General features: G+C 37.2%; 1 protein-coding gene across 13 annotated transcripts in view; it reads right to left on the bottom strand.

The window, feature by feature from the left end:
• The window catches only part of FSIP1 (fibrous sheath interacting protein 1), a 208,863-nt gene that overhangs the window by 154,155 nt on the left and 32,328 nt on the right, over nucleotides 1-22,380 (bottom strand). For 7 of the 13 annotated variants that reach the window (XM_084973966.1, XM_084973972.1, XM_021097949.2 and 4 more), the window contains 2 exons: nucleotides 2,280-2,381; nucleotides 118-242 (listed from right to left, as the gene is read on the bottom strand). In XM_084973966.1, the coding sequence (XP_084830092.1) occupies nucleotides 118-242; nucleotides 2,280-2,381 (227 nt within the window). The remainder of the gene's footprint in view (nucleotides 1-117; nucleotides 243-2,279; nucleotides 2,382-22,380) is intronic. The other 6 variants (XM_084973967.1, XM_021097959.2, XM_084973974.1 and 3 more) reach the window with 1 other exon arrangement.

The following is a 22,380-nucleotide window of genomic DNA, read 5'->3' as shown; positions in this document are numbered from 1 at the left end:
TCAATTACATACACAGTATAATGGTCAAAAAATATTTAAAGACAACGAACACAACTATTTCCATTTTTGCAACTCATTTAGTCCTACATTCTGGCTTCTAAAATTCTTAGCACATACCTCAATGTTCCGCTTAATAAAATCCTGGCTGTGTTTACCCCTGAGCTCAGTATTTTCTGTATTTGAGAAAGGTTTCCTTTCTGCTTTGATCAATGACTCATTTCTTTCCACATCATAGGTAAAATCTAATGTTAAAAAAGTTCAAAATTTCATCATAATTATAATTGTCCATTGTGCTAAAATTTTACCTTAAGCATATATTAAAGCATATGAGAAATAAAACACACATAGAACTTTTAAATTCCACATCCAAGAACTTAATACATTCAGAGACTTAATTTAAAATGATAAATGTGCTACCATAATTTGCAATGAGGATTCATAAAACTTCTTTTCTTACTCATTATCATGTATCAAACTTCTTGCTGTTGATTCTTTTAGAATCCTGGGAAACATGAAACGAATTTTAAGTGATACAAGTAAAGGAGAAATCTCTGAAGTCATGGGATTTATTAAATATATTTTATTTTAGTCTTTACATGAAACAAAAATTTCCCTAAAGACTAGAATCATTTACTGCTATTCTATTAATTTGCCATTGCCCTCCTTAGAACAATAAATGTTTTTGCTCAAACCTGTCCTTTAAGCAAAGTCTGGGCATAAGTGCATCCTATCTGCACACACTCCTTACACCTATCTTAGTCTGTAATTTTTTCTCAACCTTGTTTAAGTCAGCCTCTGAGTGTTCAGACCCTGAGTACTCAAGAGTGAGAAAAACAGGAGTCCCCACTGTGGCAAAGCACGTAAAGGATCTGGCATTGTCTAAGCAGCAGCTCAGGTGGCTACTGAGGCACAGGTTCAATCCCCAGCCCAATGCAATGCGTTAAACATCCTATGGATGCCATGGCTGTGGTGTAGGTCACAGCTGAAGCTCAGATTTGATCCCTGGCCTAGGAACTTCCATATACCTCAGGTGCATCCAAAAGTAAAAAATTAAAAAAAAAAAAAAAACTTGTGGACTCTTATCCCCTTTATTAAATACCTTGTTTTCACTGTAGTCACATTTAAATTATTTTTAAAAGGTCATGATAATCCTTCATTAAAGCTCTAAAAATATGCACAAGAAAAGTCTTCTTAGATGACAAATGGAGCCGATCTTACAAAATAAGGTAAACTGCCACATTAAAATCCAAAAGGGAATAAAACACTAACCAATAGGTCAATCCTTACTTAAAAGTCAACTTGGTTTTATGAGAGATTATCTCAATAAAAAGGAGTAACGGATTTAGTCAATTGGCATATTTATAGCTAATTATAAAAGACTGACTATAAATTTAATGATTAAAGAATAAATTTTGATAACACTAGCTGGAAAGAACAAGGAAAGGGGTGAGATCTCTAGACTTAAATTATTTTCAGACAAAAATAAATCTGAGTTAAAAAAAAAAGTTTTGCTCAAATTTGTTGTATGTTTCTAGGCAAATAAATCTATGCTTTATAACTGGGGTTTTATTCTTTAACCAATACCATGATTTTTTTAAATCAACTATCAGTAGTTGAAGTATGAGTTACTTTTTTGGTAAGCAGCCTTCTTAGATACAAAATACATAATTTTTCCCATAATCCAAGTTGCATATGGTCTTTCACATTGAAATACGAAGTTTATTCATTCAACTGATGTTTCATTGTCTCTACAACATTAAAAGTAACTCAAATTAAACGTATCTTTGTCTATTTTAAACAGTTCCTTTTAATAAGCTGTTGCCATGTTCCAATAGTACCCCAATCCTTGCTGGGTTGGACAAGTTGGCTGGACCAAGGGTGGGCACTTAACCCAAGATAGATCAACCGGTCTCTTCTCTAGAATCCTGGAACTGAATCACTCTCTCAGTGACTAACCACAGGATGTGCTGTGGGAAATCAAAGAAGCTATCTACCAGCAGGATTCTTTCCATATTTTTTTTTTTTTGGCTTAAGCTAGGTTTCCATTACCTGTAGCCAACTTCCTTATTATATAAAATTTAATCATCCAAAAGCAGAAAGAGTGGTATAATGAACCTTTAACAACTATCTTCAATAATGAGTAACTCATGACCAATCTTATTTCCCATCTAGAACCTCACCTACTTCTACCCACCACTGAATTAAATCACATTATTTCATCTATGATTATTTCTGTATACAGCTAGTATCTTCTTGTGACAACAAGTAAAATCACATACCTTGATTGACATTCTGTATGTAGTTTTCATAGTCTTCTGGAGGGACTTGAGTGTGAAACACTGAGAAAAATGCATCTTCATGCTCATAGCGAGAAGGATCTACTGATTTAAAAATCATGTGTTCAATACATACAAAATAAATAAGGAATTGTTGTAACACTTGTTTTTTTAAAAAGATCTAATATTCTCCAAGTATTCCTCAATTCCCTCCATACAACATTTCTTAAGACAATGTCACTTTCAGGTAGAAATGATAATCATCTTTGTACACATGAGCCACTGAAACAAAGAAATCAAGATAGTCAACAGCACTCCCCTAGAACTTCTGTGCAAAGAGGAGGTACAAGGGTGCCTAGAATATCACAGTAACTATCTAGAGAAAATATACCCAATTTCCAGGATTCATGATACAGAGAACATGCACACTGAATAACATTATTTGAATTTTTTAAATTTTGGATCCCCAAGGTGAAGATTTCAGATATACAGTGAGTCATTAAGATAAAACAATGTGGAGTTCCTGTTGCAGCTCAGCAGTAATGAACCCAGCTGGCATCCATGAGGATGTAGGTTCAATCCCTGACCTCGCTCAGTGGGTTAAGGATCTGGTGTTGCCATGAGCTATGGCATAGGTCCCAGACTCAGCTTGGATCCTGTGTTGCTGTGGCACAGGCCAGCAGCTGCAGCTCCAATTTGACCACAGCCTGGAAAATTCCATATGCTACACATGCAACACTGAAAAAATTTCAAAAAATAAATAAATAAAAGAATGTGTTTGAAAGAGACTTAGCAATCAGCTTTTTTCTTTTTGATTTATTCTCTTGGGCTGATACTCATTTTTTAAAAAATGAGGAAATTGTGTGTTTTCTTTCTGTTTAATGTAATTTGTTTTATGCTACATTATCTAATTTAGGCATTAGTTTAGAAACTAGTAATTTAGTTTCTTTACCTTCAAGAAACTGCTAACATAAATAAATATCATTTTGCTTTTTTGTTGTTGTTGTCTTTTTTAGGACTGCACCCTTGGCATATGGAGGTTCCCAGGCTAGGGGTGGAAGTGGAGCTGTAGCCCACAGCCACAGCAATGCCAGATCCAAGCCATGTCTGCAACCCACACCACAGATCATGGCAACGCTGGATCCTTAACCCACTGAGTGAGGCCAGGGATTAAACCTTCGGCCTCATGGATACTAGTCAGATTCGTTTCTGCTGAGCCACGACAGGATCTCCTCATTTTGCTTTAACATGAGAGAATCTACACAGAAACATTTTTACTTAAGAAAACATGACAAATCTTAAAGATATTACAGGATTTACCACCTATCTCTGAAACAAACCTGATTCAAGCACTCACTTGGAGAAAATATAGGCAAAAGAGGCAGGCAGAGGATAAGTTCATCCCAACACACAAACACCACCAAATTCAAAACATACAACTTCTGATAAGAAAAACAAATTCATCAATCCAGTTCCCTAATTTGGAATTTATAATAATGTAGCGTTATCAGGATTGACTTCACAACTATAATCACGGTACAATTTTTGCTGGGTTAATCTAGCAAGTTTGTGGTGTAAGCTTTGCAGGGAGAGAGGTAAGCTACTCAAAATGTTCTCAGAATTTAATTTTTTGCAGCCACTATTATTAAAGATCTTCAATGTTCATCAAAGTAGGCTCAACAAGTCAGCAATTTGGCAACATTCTGTTATTGGTTTAAGTTACATCATTATACCCAAAGTGGTAATATATTAATTTTTGATCACATTAATTCCATTTTTAAAACGTATGTCTGCTATTTTTTCTATTTTTCAAAAATTTTATTAGAGTATAATTGACTTATAATGTTGTGTTAGTTTCAGGTGTATAGCAGAGTGAATCAGTTATACATATATATATCCATTCTTTTCCAATACAGGCCACCATAGAGTATTTTACTGTATAATTTCTTTTTAACAGCAGTTTCACTCAACTGTATACTAATGTACTTATAAAGACACAAAAATATGAAAACTTGCAACACTAAAACTATGATAGCAAGATGATACTAAGGCTTTTAACCCTAGGGGCTTCTCCTAGGCTGAGATCATTCTTGTGACCCAAAATCTCAGCAGTACTCACTGCATCAGAGAGAAGATGGGTAGAGTCTCATGGCTCAGATTTGAGTTTAAAAGACAACAGTTATGGAAAACAGACATTCAATTGCAGGGGCTTACCTCTTTGAGAAGAAAAAAGAGCATTTTCTAAATTTCAAAAGTCCTCCATTAGAATACAGTAAATAGGAGTTCCCATCATGGTGCAGAGGAAATGAATCCGACTAGGAACCATGAGGTTATGGGTTCAATCCCTGACCTCACTCAGTGGGTTAAGGATCCTGTGTTTCTATGAGCTCTGGTGCAGGTCACAGACACGGCTCAGAACCCTAGCCTGGGAACCTCCATATGCCACAAGCGTGGCCCTAAAAAAAAAAAAAGAAAGGATACAGTATATAACAAACTAACTAATGAATGTAGAAGAAATGATGGAATTAGAAAATAACCATTTGGTAGCCATCATAATAATAACTGATTCAGGGAGAAGTCATCAATGGATGATAAAACCCATGGGTGAAAGTTTAAAGAGCAACAGGATAATAGCCTCATAATCCCCCCCACACAAGATAACTTATTCAGTACAAAAAGAAAAACAGTAACTTTATGGTGGGGAAGCATAGCAGGCACCACCTTAACAAAATGATCAAAGTTAACACCACCAGTGATGGAACAATTGACATCACAGGCTTCCTGATATGATTCATTGCAAAGAACAGAGCAACACTTCTGTGGGGCTTCTGCCAAAAATGTATAACCTGAACCTGATTTTGTGGAAACAAACTCAAATGGGGCAACACTCTATAAAATAACAGGCTTCAAAAATAAATAAAAATAAAAAAAAAATAACAGTCTTCAAAAATGCCAATGGCATAAAACACAAAGAATGGCTAAAGAGACATGACAATTAAATGCAATGCATGATCTTGGATTTTCTTTTGCTAGAAAGGATTTTAGTGAGACAATTAGAAAAACATGAATAAGTCTGTTGTTGGATAATAGTATTATAGCAATACCAATCTCGATGTGTGTGTGTGTGTGTCTGTGTGTGTCTGTGTCTGTGTCTGTGTATCTGTGTGTGTATGTCCTTGTGTGGAGAGGAAGATGAAGACATGGTAAAATGTTAAGATTTGGAAACTCTGAATAAAAGGTATTTGAGAGTTATTTGTAGTTTTCTTGAGACTTTAAGTAGAAATTATATCAAAATTAAAAGTTAGTAGGAAATTTTTAAAATCTACTTTCCTCACCACAAACACTTGCCTGGAAATAAATCTCCCTTCGGAGATCAAGGGCCGAAGCTTAAAGGATTGAATACAATTTTTAATAAGAGACTTTTTTTTGGCTGCACTCATGGCATGTGGAAGTTCCCGGGCCAGGGACTGAATCTGAGCCCCAGCTGCAACCTATGCCACAGCAGCACTGGGCCCAGAATCGAACGCACATCTGTGCAGTGGATCCAAGCCCCTGTAGTCAGATCCTTAATCCACTGTGCCACAGCAGGAACTCCAATTTTAAATAAGAGTCTTGAAAGAGGAAGATTGCAGGACTGATTTCAGTTGCCTCCTGCCACCTAGGGAAGAAAGCCCATCCCAAACAATGGAAGGACCTAGAACAGCACCAGAGGGGATGAGTTTAGACACAAGTGACATATGTATGAGGCTGCTTCCTGGTGCTCCTCCCCTGGGAGGTGAAACCTTGGAGTTGGAGAGAGATGGTCAAAGACAATGCAGAAACCCTATCTAGAGCCATGCCACCCTGAACACACCCAATCTCATCTGATCTCAGAAGCTAAGCAGGGTCGAGCCCAGTTAGTACTTGGAGGGGAGAATGGGGAACCCAGAGCACTGCGGAACCCAGACCTCTGCCTCACTGTACACCTAGAACGCTGGAGAGGCCTCCACACAGTGCTCCATATCTACCCCTGACAAGTCCAAGGCAGAAATGGCAGTGTGACATGTTTAGAGGGAAGCAGGGCCTGAAATATTCACCCTCTGCTTTTCTCGCCCTCCCCACACAACACCCACACCCACAGAAACATAGAACAAACAAGTCCACAGCTGTCCTGTGACCTGGTGGGGAACCAGGAGTTCTCACTGGTCCCTGTGAACTAGAAGCAGCCCTCTTCCCACTGCATATCATGACACCAACCAAAATGCACACATCCAAGGTCCCCTACAACTCAGAACCACGCTATTAGACTATAGGGAAAATTTAAATAAATTCATAACATCAAAACAATGCCCACAATATGATACATTTCTCTTTTTTTGTATTTTCATAATGATTTTTATTTTTTCCATTATAGCTGCTTTACAGTGTTCTGTCAATTTTCTACTGTACAGCAAGGTGACCCAGTTACACATACATATATACATTCTTTTTTCTCACATTATCATGCTCCATCATGAGTGACTAGACATAGTTCCCAGTGCTATACAGCAAGAGCTCACTGCTTATCCATTCCAAAAGCAATAGTTTGCACCTATTAACCCCAAATTCCCAATCCATCCCATTTCTATACTAGCTTTTAAAACATAGGCTTATGAAAATTCTGGAGAAACAGGGAAGAGTACTATCATTTTCTAATTAACAGTTAGGTCAATGAGGAAATGCAAGTACAATAACAATTTGTAGAGAATAATGATGATACCACATACCAAAGAATGGAGTACAGAGTTAATCTGTATTAAGAAACAAATTCATAGCAATGATACTTTTATCATATTGTTATAGACTGAAGTATATCCCCAAAAAAACCCATATGTTGAAGCCCTAATCCCCAGTGTGGCTGTATTTTAAGTAGGTAATTAAAATTAAATGGGGTCATTAAGTGGGGTTCTGGTCCAACAGAACTGATATCCTAACTAGAAGAGGAAGAGACACCAGAGATATCCTCACCCCCTCCTCCTCTTCCCTTGTGCACAGAGAAAAGGTCACATGAGGACAGAGTGAGAAGGCATAAGCCAGGAAGAGAGACCTCACCAAAAAAAAAATTTTCTAGTACCTTGATCTTAAACTTCTAGCCTCTAAAACTGTAATAAAATTAATTTCTGCTGTTTAAGACACCCAGTCTGTGGTATTTTTTATGGAAGCCCTAGCAGACAAAAATTTTAAGAGAAAATAAAATGAGCTTAACTAATTTAACTGAAGAAGCTAGAGAAAACAATAACAAAACAAGTTTAAGAAAATAAATTACAAAGAATTTCTAGAATTAGCAAGGAAATTCAAAACTGGCTCACGAAGGTAAAAAACAAAAATCCTCAAGTATAATTTTAAAAAGAGAAAACACTCATAGTAATCACGACAGCATGGTATTGGTAAAAGAACATCCACATAAGTCACTGCAACAGAACAGAGGTTCAGAAATAGACCCACAAAAATAGTCAACTGATGTTTAACAAAAGAGCAAGACAATTGAATAGAGAGAGGTTAATCTCTTCAACAGATGGTGCTGGAACAACTGGATATCCACGTACAAAAAAAGAAGAGGAAGAAGAACTTAGATTCAAACTCACATTTTTCATGAAAATTCAATTAAACTGGATTATAAACCTAAATGTAAAACGCAAAACTACAAAATTTCTAAAAGAAAACATAAGATAAACATCTACATGAACTTCAGTTTAGTAGTGAACCATGAAAGAAAAAACTGGTAAGTTAAACTTTATTAAAATGTAAAACTTCTGCTCTGCAAAAGATACTGTTAAGGAAATGACAAGCTACAGGCTGAGAGAAAATATCTGCAAAACACATATCTGATAAAGGGGTTGTATCCAAAAAATACAAAGAACTCTTAAAACTCAATAATAAGAAAACAAACAATTGAATTTTTTTTTAAATGGGAAAAAGATCCAAACAAAAACTCATTAGAGAAAATATACATGTGGCAAATAAGCACCTGAAAAGATAAACATCCTTTATCATTAGGGAAATGTAAACGCAAATTAAAACAACAAGATACCATTAATGTCTATCAGAATGGCTAAAATTTTAAAAACTGATAATACCAGTTGCTGGCAAGAATGTAGAGCAATAGGAATTTCATTTTTGCTGGTGGGAATGCAAAATGATACAGTCAATTTAAAAGACAGGCATTTTCTAACAAAGTTAAACACTTACCATATGATCCAGCAATTCTGCTCCTAGATACTTACAAAAAAAAAAGAAAGAAAGAAATTTTTTATGTCCACACAAAAACCTGCACACAAAGTTCAAAGAAGCTTTATTCATACCGATCAAAAACTAGAAGCAATCGAGATAGCTTTCAACAGATGAAGGGAAAAACAAACAGTGATACATCCAAAGAATGATACTTTTTTTAGCAACAAAACAATATTAGCTATCAAGTCTTAAAAAAATATGGATGAATCTTAACTGTATATTGCTAAGTTAAAAAAAATGAATCCAAAAAGGCTACAGACCATGTACTTCCAACTATATAACATTTAGAAAAGGCAATGTCAAAAAACACTCCTTACAAATAAGTGTCCAGGACCAGATGGCTTGACAGGTGAGTTCTACCAGACATATAAAGAGGAACTTATACCCATCCTCCTTAAAATTTTTCAAAAGGTTGAGGAAAAAGGAACACTCCCAAAGACATTCTATGATGCCAACATCACCCTAATTCCAAAACCAGACAAAGGTACCACCAAAAAAGAAAACAATAGGCCAATATCGTTGATGAACATAGACGCAAAAATTCTCAACAAAAGTCTAGCCAACCGAATCCAATAACATATAATAAATATCATACGCCAAGACCACGTGGGATTCATCCCAGGTGCACAAGGATGGTTCAACATACACAAATCAATCAACATCATATACCACAAAAACAAAAGAAAAGTCAAAAACCACATGATCATCTCAATAGATGCAGAAAAAGCATTTGACAAAGTCCAACATCCACTCAAGATAAAAACTCTTACCAAAGTGGGTATAGATGGAACATGCCTTAACATAATCAAAGCCAGTTATGAAAAACCCACAGCAAATAGAATACTCAATGGAGAAAAGCTGAAAGCCTTCCCACTGAAATCTGGAACAATACAAGGATGTCCACTCTCACCACTGTTATTCATCAGAGTACTGGAAGGCCTAGACACAGCAATCAGACAAACAAAAGAAATAAAAGGCATCCAAATAGGAAGAAAAGAGGTAAAACTGTCACACTGTATACGGATGACATGATACTATATATAGAAAACCCCAAGGACTCAACCCAAAAACAACTTGAACTATCAACAAATTCAGCAAAGTAGCAGGATATAAGATTAACATTCTGAAATCAGTCACATTTCTGCATACTAACAATGAAATATGAGAAAAGGAATACAAAAATACAATACCTTTTAAGATTGCACCCCAAAAAATCAAATACCTGGGAATACACCTGACCAAGGAGGTAAAATGCTTATATGCTGAGAACTATAAAACATTAATCAAGGAAATTAGAGAAGATGTAAAGAAATGGAAAGATATTCCACGTTCCTGGGTTGGAAAAATTAATATTGTAAAAATGGCCATACTACCCAAAGCAATCCACAGATTCAATGCAATCCCTATCAAATTACCCATGACATTTTTCATAGAACTAGAACAAACAGTCCAAAAGTTTATATGGAACCACAAAAGACCCAGCATCACCAAAGCAATCCTGAGGAACAAAAACCAAGCAGGAGGCATAACTCTCCTAGACTTCAGGCAATACTACAAAGCCACAGTCATCAAGACAGTGTCATACTGGTACCAAAACAGACAGACAGACCAATGGAACAGAACAGAGCACCCAGAAATAAACCCAGACACCTAGGGTCAATTAATCTTTGACAAAGGAGGCAAGAACAGAAAATAGGAAAAAGACAGTCTATTCAGCAAGCATTGCTGGGAAACCTGGACAGCTGCATGCAAAGCAATGAAATTAGAACACACCCTCACATCATGCACAAAAATAAACTCAAAATAGCTTAAAGACTTAAATATAAGACAGGACACTATCAAACTCCTGGAAGAAAACATAGGCAAAACATTCTCTGACACCAACCTTATGAATATTTTCTCAGGTCAGTCTCCCAAAGCAACAGAAATAAGAGCAAAAATAAACCAATGGGACCTAATCAAACTGAAAAGCTTTTGCATAGCAAAGGAAACCAAAAAGAAAACAGAAAGACAACTTACAGAATGAGAGAAAATACTTTCAAATGATGCAACAGACAAGGGCTTAATCTCTAGAATATACAAACAACTTATACAACTCAACACCAAAAAAGCCAACCACCCAATGGAAAAATGGTCAAAAGACCTTAACAGACATTTTTCCAAGGAAGATGTACAGATGGCCAACAAGCACATGAAAAAATGCTCAACATCACTGATTATTAGAGAAATGCATATCAAGATACCACCTCACACCAGTCAGAATGGCCATCATTAATAAGTCAACAAATAACAAATGCTGGGGGGGTGTGGAGAAAAGGGAACCCTCCTGCACTGTTGGTAGGAATGTAAGCTGGTACAACCACTATGGAGAACAGTGTGGAGGTACCTTAGAAATCTATCCATAGGACTACCATATGACCCAGCAATCCCACTCTTGGGCATATATCCGGACAAAACTTTCCTTAAAAAAGACACATGCACCAGCTTGTTCATTGCAGCACTATTCACAATAGCCAAGACATGGAAACAACCTAAATGTCCACTGACACACAATTGGATTAGGAAGATGTGGTATATATACACAATGGAATACTACTCAGCCATAAAAAAGAATGACATAATGCCATTTGCAGCAACATGGATGGAACTAGAGACTCTCATACTGAGTGAAGTAAGACAGAAAGACAAATACCATATGATATCACTTATATCTGGAATCTAATATACAGCACAAAGGAAACTTTCCACAGAAAAGAAAATCATGGACTTGGAGAATAGACTTGTGGTTGCCAAGGGGGAAGGAGAGGGAGTGGGGTGGTGGGGGAGCTTGGGGTTAATACATACAAACTATTGCCTTTGGAATGTATTAGCAATGAGATCCTGCTGTGTAACACTGGGAACTATGTCTAGTCACTTATGATGGAGCATGACAATGTGCAAAAATAGTATGTGTACATGTATGTGTAACTGGTCACCATGCTGTACAGTAGAAAAAAATTGTATTGGGCAAATAACTATTAAAAAATAATAATAATAAATTTTTAAAATAAATAAATAAATAAAAGACAAGGCTAGAGTGACAGTAAAAAGATCAGTAGTGAACTTCCCTGGTGGCCTAGTGGTTAAGGACTCACTATTGTCAATGCTGTGGCTCAGATCACTGCCCAGGGAATTTCTGCATGTCATGGGCATGGCCATAAATAAATAAATAAATGAGTTCCCTGGTGGCCCATTGGTTAAGGACATGGCATTGTCACTGCTGTGGCTTAGGTTCAATCCCTGACCCAGGAACTTCCAAATACCATGGGCATAGTAAAAAAAAAAAAAAAAATCAGTGGTGGCTAGGGGTTTGGAGGAAGAGGAGAGAGTTGAATGCATATTCACACAGGGTCATCAAGGGTGGTAAAACTATTCTGCGTGATACCATAATGACAGTTACATGATGCTATGCATTTTTGGAAACTTATAACTTCAGAGTACAAAAAGTGAATCTCTTAATGTACGCAAATTTTCAAAAGATTACTTAGGATATCATAGAACCCCAGGATAAAACACAGAATGTAACAAAACAATCTGTGTTGTAAATGTATGAAATAATCTAAATGAAGAGGGTAGAGAAAAAAATGCTCACTTAAGTAACTTTGGAAATGAGTAGAGTTTGCAAGGCTAAAGGCAATAGAAATTGCATGTGAGCTTTGTCCTTCAGTTGATTAGGTTATTTCCATAGGATGGGGGTGGGGGTAGAGGTCAACACTTCTGATATCACTACACATGTCCAGTAGAAATGAACAATAAAGTAAATGGATGGCTAAAGGTGAGAGACAGGCTTCTCACTGTTGGAGCGGAGGTTAGAGATAAGGAGAAAAGGTTACAATGGTCCATGTGGTAATAAAGTCAGAGACATCAACAGGAACCTGTTTCGTTTAATATAAACACAGAAGGTTACACATAGAAATACTTAAAGATATGTGTATAACAATATACACCTAAATACCTCTTTTCTCAGAGGGCCTAGAATCAACAACTCTGCAATAACAACAAACACTCCTAGTATCCAGATCAGGAACCAGCTGATCGGAGAAATGGCTAATTCCAGGACTCAGGTAAGAAACAAAATAAATAAATAAATAAATCTGCACCATGCGGTACAGTAGGAAAAAAAAATGTATTGGGGAAATAACTATTAAAAAACAATAATAATGAAAGCTAAAAAAAAAAAACTAGAGGAAGAAGGAAAAATAGAACTAAGTTAAGCATACCAAAAAAAAAAAGATGAATCTGAAGTATCTTGTCATTTCAGAAAGTAAGGAAGGGCTCACAACAACAAAACAAAGCTCACAATGTTAGAAGTATGACAAAGAGACATAGGAGTAGACTGAAAGAGCTCCCAATGGCCAAAGGTGGAAAAACCTGAGCAATAAAACAAAGTGAGGAGTTCTGGCCATGGCGAGGTGAGTTAAAGAATCTGACATTGAGAACTATGTCTAGATACTCATATTGCAACAGAACAAAGGGTGGGGGGGGGATGTATACATGTAAGGATAACTTGATCCCCTTGCTGTACAGTGGGAAAAAAAATAAATTATAAAAAAACAAAGAACCATATTGCTGAACCCAGCCCCAATTGCTGACCTATAGAATCATGAACAAACAAAATGGTTGTTATTTAAAAAAAAAAGAATCTGACTGCAGTGGCCCAGGTTACTGCAGAGGCGCAGGTTCAATCCCTGGCCTGTCACAGTGGGTTAAAGCATCCGATGTTGCTACAGCTGCAGTGTAGGTTGTAGCTGGGGCTCAGATTCAATCCCTGGCCTTGGAACTTCTATATGCCTCAAGCACAGGCATAAAATTTAAAAATAAAAACAAAACATAACAAAAGAAGTGGCAATGGATTATAATCCAAAGTATAAAATAAATATCCACAAGTCTATACTGATATAAATAAATTATTGAATAAACAAATTGGGAGAATAAATGAATCCCCTATGTGAAATAATGCAAAATAATTTATGTAAATACTCTGCCTTCAAGGAAATGAAGCATAACTCCCCACTCCTTAAGTATGGGCTGCACATAGTAACTTTCTTTCAAAGAAGACAGCAGGGAAAGGGGAAAATACAGAAAGAAAATTTACAGTGGAGAAACCTGAAAAATAATTCTTCTGCCAGGCAATCAAGTTAACATCAACAGTGATATGTTATACTGACAGCATGATGTGATGTAATGAAAATGGCTTTAACTCTGTGGTCTTCCACCAAGGACATACAGCACAAACCTCATCATGTGAAAACCACGATGTCAGTCACAATTGCTGGGAATTCTGCAAAATACCTGACCAGTACTCTTCAAAACTGTCAAGGTCACCAAAAACAAGGGAAGTCTGAGAAAGTGCACAGCCAAGAGTAGCTTAAGGAGACATGAGGATTAAATGTAACATGGTATCCTAGAGGGGATCTTGGAGCAGAAAAAGGACATTAGGTAAAAACTCTAAGTCTGAATAAAGTACGGACCTTAGTTAATAATAATGTAGTGATACTGGATCATTAATTATAACAAATGTACCATCCTCAATAAAAGGAAAACTGGTTGCAGGTATATGGAGAACCTCTGTATTAGCTTCACAATTTTTCTGTGAATCTAAAGCTGTGCTAAAATTGGAGTTCCCATCATGGCACAGTAGTTAACGAATCCCGACTGGGAACCATGAGGTTGCGGGTTCAATCCCTAGCCTTGCTCAGTGGGTTGAGGATCCAGCGTTGCCGTGAGCTGTGGTGTAGGTTGCAGACACGGCTTGGATCCCATGTTGCTGTGGCTCTGGCGTAGGCCGGCAGCTACAGCTCCGATTAGACCCCTAGCCTGAGAACCTCCATATGCCATGGGAGTGGCCCTAGAAAAGGCAAAAAGACAAAAAATAAATAAATAAATACATAAACAAAATAAAATAATAAAATAAAACTGCGCTAAAATTAAAAATTAAATTTTTAAAACAAACTTGTGGATTAAAAAGAGAAACACAAGTAACAAAATTACAGATAAGAAATGGGACCTATAAACAATAGGAAAATTATCATTTTAAAACACTGTATGGAATTTCATTAGTAAAATGTTAACTATCAGTGAAAAGGATACTTTAAAATCTTAGTGACATGGACATATTGCCAAAATTGACTACAGAAGACTAGTCAACTGAAATACAATAGTAAATACGCAAGAAGCTGAGAAAAGAGAGAGTTGCCTCCAAGAAATTATTTGAACCAGATGGCTTTTCCAGTGAAATCTTTCAAATTTTTAGGGAACAGATAATCCCCATGTTATATAAACTGTTTCAAAGCATAGAAATAAATGGACTGCCAGCCCCATTCATTTTGTGAAGTTAACATAGCCTGACAAAGCATATGCACACACACCGCCACCAAGTACATGGTGATGTAAGTCCTTATGAAGTTCTCGAAATAGGAACAATTATCAAAAAGGACATAAAAATTAACATTATTTCCAGGTAATCATAAACTAACAAGACTCAGAGCAAACAACTAAAGAAAATTAGAATAAATAAGATAATTATCACTGAGGGCCAGAGAAGATCAATGTCTTTAACTGTCAGGACGAAAGAAGGCACATTCTCCCTTCCTCTAGCTCTATCCAAGCCTTCAATGGATTGGATGATGCTCACCTACATCCAGGAGGGAGATGCACTGCCCTCAGTCTACCAATTCAAATGCTAGTTTCTTCCAGAAACACCCTCACAGACGCACCCAAGAATGATGCTTCACTAGACATCTGGGCATCCTGTGATCCAATCGAGTTGCCACATACAACCAGCCATCACAAAGACTAGATAGATGATGAAACCATTAACCAAGATAGAGAAAATATACAAAAGAAAGAATAGGTTTCGATCATGAAAACTGAGGAGGGGGAGAGAAGAACCATCAGGGAATGATGAATCCAATAAAAAAGCTAATATCCTAGGAGTGGTCAACGATTTCAGATATGACAGAGCTATCAAATGGGATAAAAAAAATTAGAAGTATGTCATTAGATTCATAATGCAGGAGGATCACTGATGAGATCACTTCTGTAGTGTGAGAGGAGAAAAGAGTTGGGAAGTAAATGGAAACTGACCAAGTAGCACCAGTAGATGTGGACTATTTTCTCAAGAACTCTGCTCTTTAAGGAGAGGAAGGAAACTAATTGGTACCTGTTTGGGAGGAGGGTGAAGAGCCAAGAGAGGAGGTTTTATTTGCATGTTTGGTTGGTTGGATGGCTCTTTATTCTGTTTTAGGACCAGACGATTTGAGCAGGGTTAACTGAAGGCAAGGAGCCAGAGGAGACAAGAGAGATGAAGCTTGAGGTAAGAGACAGAAAAACCAATTGATCAGGACCCAGTGGTAGAGTTAAACGGATGGGACATTATTGACTCTGGCCTTGGAAAAGAGTTCCTTCCTCCATCTAAGGGGAGAGGGAAGGTGGAAGAAGATCACAGCCAGAGTGCAGAGTAGAGATAGAAAGCAAGAACACGGAAGGGATTCCCACCCAGATGGTCCATTTTCTCTGGACACTAAGACCACCAGGGTGAAGGACAGGCAGAAAACAATAGGTTAAATACACAAAAAAATTGGAAGAGCCACTTGGGAGAATGCAAGAGAAACTGCCAAGTAATACCGAGAATCCAAGAGGGGTTAAAAACCAGAACGCCTTAACTACCAGTTAGCAGAGTGATGTGACTTTTTTTCCCCTCAGACGTCTGCAAATCAGAGCAGCAAGAGACCTGCAAGTTTTTGTGGAATATTTACTCTTAACATGCAAGGGCAGTGGTTCCCATTGTGGCTCAGAGGAAACTAATCTGACTAACAGGTTCAATTCTGGCCCTGCCCAGTGGGTTAAGGATCCAGCATTGCCATGAGTAGTGGTGTAGGTCACAGATACGGCTTGGATCTGGCATTGCTGTGGCTGTGGTAAAGGCTAGCAGCTACAGCTCCAACTTGACCCCTAGCCTGGGAAATTCCATATGCCCCAAGTACAGCCCTAAAAAGACCGGAAAAAAAAAAAATCCAAGGGCAGAAGTAACAATTACCTGGTTTTCATAGAAAAGCACTTTTAAAAAGGTATTTGCAAATTCTGAGGAGCCTGGCTGACTAAAATGCCACTGCTTTGTGCTTACACATACTTATAAAATTTGGAGCTGGAAACACAAGAGGCAAATGTGACAAAAGAAAAAAAAGAACAAGCTCTGTCCAAAACACTGAAAACAATCTTATCACTATATGCATTTGTCTCAGAGAGCACTGAATTTTCTATCCATCAGATAAATGTTAAAAACTAAAGGAAAACTCCTGGTATGGTAAAGAGTTTTGATTTTCACAACATTTCTCTAGAAAAACTTGAATGTGATCCCTCAAAAATGTTATGACAAAGACTTTTAAGATATTTCTAAGATCTCTAGCTGTGCAATACTATCTAATACAAAACCTCAGTATTTGAGGTTATTATCTCTGGTGTATAAAGTCAAAATGTGGTTAAAAGAATCAATTTAATGTGGTTTTTATCTTTCTCTTAGAGACAAGGCTTCATGTGTTCAGTACCTATAAACAAAACTATACATACAACAAGTATCTTCTTTTTTTTTTTCTATTGGTTATATGTGATGTTCAAAGGGAAGTAGAATGTATTCTGTTTGGGGTGGGGCTGGAAAACAGATTAGAAATTGCCATTCTGAGAGTTCCCATCGTGGCTCAGCAGAAACGAATCTGACTAGCATCCATGAGGACACAGATTCAATCCCTGGCCTTCCTCAGTGGGTTAAGGATCTGGCATTGCCTTGAGCTGTGATATACATCACAGACGCGGCTCAGATCTGGTGTTGCTATGGCATAGGCCAGCGGCTATGGCTCCAATTTGACCCCTAGCCTGGGAACCTCCATATGCCGCAAGTGCAGCCCTAAAAAGAAAAAAAAAAAAAATTGCCATTCTGTCTCTAACCCCAAGTCCCTAGGGTCACTCTTAAGTAAGAAGATAAAGAAAGGACGGGAGAGATAAAGAATACTACTCATCCTAAGATTTCTCCTTTTGTTTAAATGTTAAAAAAATAAAGAGTAATGGTAGAAAGTAGGTTTGGGTTTATTTGTAGAGGTGTGTTTAAAGTTCAAGTACAGCAATTCCACTCCTGAGCATAATCTGGACAAAGCTGCAATTCAAAAAGATACCTGCACCTATATGCTCATAGCAGCACTATTCACAATAGCCAAGACATGGAAACAACCTAAATGTCCATCAACAGATGAATGGATTAAGAAGACATTTACATATATACAATGGAATATTACTCAGCCATAAAAGAACAAAATAATGCTCTTTGCAGCAATACAGATGTGACTAGAGATTCTCATACTAAGTGAAGTAAGTCAGAAAAAGACAAATATCATATGATATCACTCGTGTGGAATCTAAAATGTGGCACAAATGAACCTATCTATAGAACAGAAATGGATTCACAGACATGGAGAACAGACTTGTGGTTGCCAAGGGGGATGGGGAGGGAGTAGAATGGGATTAGTAGATGCAAACCGTTACACTTGGAATGTATAAGCAATGAGGTCCCTCCGTATAGCACAGGGAACCTCATCCAATCTCTTGTGGTAATACATGGTGGAAGATAATATGGGAAAAAGAATGTATATATATATATATGACTGGGTCACTTTTCTCTATAGCAGAAATTGACACAACACTGTAAATCAAATATGCTTTAATAAAAATATATTTAAAAAAAAAAAGTTCAAGTCAAGTAAGTCTGGCTCTAAATTCCTCAATAGACTCCTTTAAAGTACATATTTTAACAAGATGCTGCCACCTACTGGACAGTTCACTAGGGATTTGGACTTTCCTGGTAACAAGAAAAAAACGATTGTGGAGGAAAACAGCAAGATTTGTTTTCATAATAAGCCTTATAAGAACACTTTAATTTATGGCTATACATAGGCCTGATAAAAATAACTTTTTAATTTTTAAAACATTTTATATATAGTTGAATTTCAGGGAATAACCTGGGGAAAAAACTAACCTCAGAATGTAACAAATATAAGCAGTTTGACACTATTTCATGATATGTAGCTATGTTGAATAATAGAAATATGAGATTTCAAAGATCAGTGCTATGTGGTCAAATTGGCCTCTTGCACTTCTATTCATTTCTTTTATACATGCTGATAAGACACTTTGTAAACTGAAGTTTCCAAAAGTTACCTCTTCTGGAAGAAGGTAATGATTATGCTATGTAAAATATGAAAAAAAAAGTATAATTAAGCTATTGAAGTAGTCTATAGTAAATACTATTTGGGGTTTTAAGGTTTTTGAAAATCAAGTATGTGTGACTGTTGAATACATGCCTATGCCATAAAAGAGCCAACAAGAAATTTCATTAAGGAATTCACCTTTTATAAAAGGCCAGCCTTCAAAAAAAATCTAATTAAATCTGAAGAACCAGGAATACAATAATGTTGTCTCTTCTATCTGGTGAACTGGTCAAGTGTGAGCTAATCAAGACAGACGGCAGAAAGAATGAAGGGCAATAGACATTTGGTTCACCAAGGGTCTTTGATCCTCATTTCCTTTTACATCAAACCTACTTCACATCTTATCTGCTCTGCACACAATAAACACTGCCAATACATAATAACGGACTAAGAACTTGAAATTTGAAAATGGAAACTCTGATGTGATAATATTTGAAGCAATGACTCTCTCTGAACATAGCTTCCAAGCCTCTGGTAACTCCAGCTTTCAGCTCATGAAGTCTAATAAGTTTTCATGTTAGACTATTAGTACCAATATAGCATTATTGTAAATGTCTACAGAGCCCCCAACAGTCACATGACTCCATAGATACAATTATGAGCTCCACAGGTTTAACCAAATATACCTGCTGTGAGCTTTAAAAATTAAATATATTTGATAGTTTGAATTTGTTTGTGAAGAAAGGCCAGCTGAAAACAAAAGTCTTGACCTCCAGGGCCAAAGGTTCACTTGGTAGTGAACTCTATGACTGAAAAAGCTGATGTCAAAAGGCCACCATGGATCCACTTACAGAGTGGCATGTTTTACAGTCTTTGCTTCAGAGTCAAGCACAGCAGGTGTGGCCTCTTAGAAATGCCTCACTGGAAAAATCAGAAGTTAACACCTGCATTCTAAAATACAGATGCTGAAGAGCAAAGGAAACCATGAACAAATCGAAAAGACCACCTATAGATTGAGAGAACATACTTGCAAATGATGTAACCAACATGGGATTAATCTCTAAAATATACAAACAGCTCATACAACTCAATAACAACAAATTTAAAAAAATCAAAAAAATGGGCAGGGAGCTCCAGTTATGGCTCAGAGGTGATGAACCCGACTAGTATCTATGAGGACAGGGGTTTGATCCCTGGCCCAGCTCAGTGGGTTAAGGATCCAGCATTGCTGCAAGCTGTGGTGTTGCTGTGGCTGTGGTGTAGGCTGGCAGCTGGAGCCCCAGTTCAACCCCTAGCCCAGTAATTTCCATATGCTGCAGGTGCAGCCCTAAAAAAAAAAAAAAAAATACATACACACACACACACACACACACACACACACACACACAGATGCTGAGATACTATATCCAGAATCACATTCCTAAAACTGCCCATGTTTTTTAAGTGGAATAAAGGATATAGTCTCAATTCTATGAAGGTAGTATTACTTATAGACATTAAAGAAAATATAACAAGTTGTACTTTTTGAGATAGATTATTTTTATACAATAGTCTATAGACATTTAAGTTAGTAAAAAAAATTATTTTATAAGCTGTAGGTTTAAAGGAGCTTTGCAATCTTTTTTACTAAATAATGTAGTCATTTCTGAAAAGCTCTCAGAGAGAAAAACAGACTTGAGAAACATGGTATTCCAAAAAAACTTTTTGAAAAAGACAATATAGCTGTTGGAAAAAAATGTTTTTGATATTTATGACAGAATTAGTATCCTTAATATATAAAGGAGTACTTTAAATCAATAAAAGAACCCTTTATAAAAGAACAAGTAATTCACAAAATGCTAAACAAAAGAATAAATATTCAACTTCCCTGATTATCAGAGAGATACAAATTATTATGATTCCAATTTAAATAAACAAAGCTTAAAACAATGGCAAAATCCATTGTTGCTGTGGGTATAGGAAAACAATACTCAGAAAATGTTAGTGAGAGATTAAATTGGTATAACCTTTCAATAAGTCAATGTGGAAAAAAATCTTTAAAAATCCAATCTAAGTAACTTCTCTTGCAGGAACTTATCCGAGGATGCATTAACTTCCCGTAGCTATTGTCACAAATTAACGCAAACTTGGTCCCTTAAAACAACAGTTCAGCAGGCTGGAAGTCTGAAATCAAGGTGTCAGTAGGTTTGCACTCTGTCTCAGGCTCAGGTAAGGTTCTGCTCCCTGCCTCTCCCAGTTTCTGGTGGCTGCCAGCATTCCCTGGCTTGAGGCCACACCACTCACTCCACTCTGCCTCCATCTGCACATCATGTCCTCTTCTGTCTGTCTCTTCTCTCTCTGCCTTTTTCAGATAAGGACTCTCAATGTGGTATTTAGGGCCCACCTCCGCATTCCAGGGTTATCTCATCTTAAGATCCTTAACTTAATCATATCTGCAAAGACCTTTTTTCCAAATAACATTCACAGCTTCTAGGGATTTGACATGGATATCTCTTAGGGTAGAGGGGCAATTTTCTGGCCTACCACAAAAGGTAATCATGAAATAATTGCCTATGAATATTACTGCAGCATTATATTTATTTGAAAAAATTGAAAAACAGGAGTTCCCATTGTAGCTCAGCAGGTTAAGGACCCAATGCTGTTTCTGTGAGGATGTGGGTTCGATCTCTGCCCTCACTCAGTGGGTTAAGGATCTGGAGTTACCACAAGCTGTTGCATAGATGGGTGTAGGTTGCAGATGCAGCTTGGATCTGGCGTTGCTGTGGTTGTGCTGTAGGCCAGAACTGCAGCTCCAATTCAGCTCCTAGCCTGGGAACGCCCATATGCCCCAGGTGTGGATGTAACAAAAAAAGAAAGAAAAAAACTTTTTTTAATTTTTAAACAGAAAAACAGGAAATAATCTAAACATTTAACAGGGTGTTAAACAAATGGTGATACATCCATATAATGAATTAATATATGGTAATTAAAAATAATGCTGATGAAATGTTCTCTGGTGGCACAGCAGGTTAAATTAGATCTAGCATTGTCACCGCTGTGATGCAGGTTGGACCCCTGGCCCAGGAACTTCCACATGCCACGCATGCAGCCAAAAAATAAAATAAAATAATAATGATGATGAAAATCACTTGTTATCAGAGTGCCCATTGTGGCACAGTAGTTAACAAATCCAACTAGAAACCATGAGGTTGCAGGTTCGATCCCTGGCCTCGCTCAGTGGGTTAAGGATCCGGCGTTGCCATGAGCTGTGGTATAGGTTGCAGACACAGCTCGGATCCCACGTTGTTGTGGCTTTGGCGTAGGCTGGTGTCTATAGCTCCAACTGGACCCCTGGCCTGGGAACCTCCATATGCCACAGGAAGTGGCCCTAGAAAAGGCAAACACACACACACACACACACACACACACACACACACAAAGAAAATCACTTATCTATTGTTGCATGAAAAGTCACCCAAAATTTAGGGACAAAAAGTAATAATTACTGCAGGCAAGATCTGCTGATGGATGCTAAAACTAGTAGGTGAAAGTTTGAAGAGAAACAAGATATTTGCATAGTCTTAAGGTATCTCTCCCAAGGTATTCATCAACTATAAAAAGAAAAATAGTAACTTTACAGT

Source organism: Sus scrofa, chromosome 1, assembly GCF_054392235.1.
Source record: "Sus scrofa isolate SSC_HxYL_T2T_F1_AM1 chromosome 1, Sscrofa_HxYL_maternal_Yorkshire_Landrace_v2.0, whole genome shotgun sequence".
Taxonomy (NCBI): Eukaryota; Metazoa; Chordata; class Mammalia; order Artiodactyla; family Suidae; genus Sus; species Sus scrofa.
This window is presented reverse-complemented; position numbering and strand designations above follow the sequence as displayed.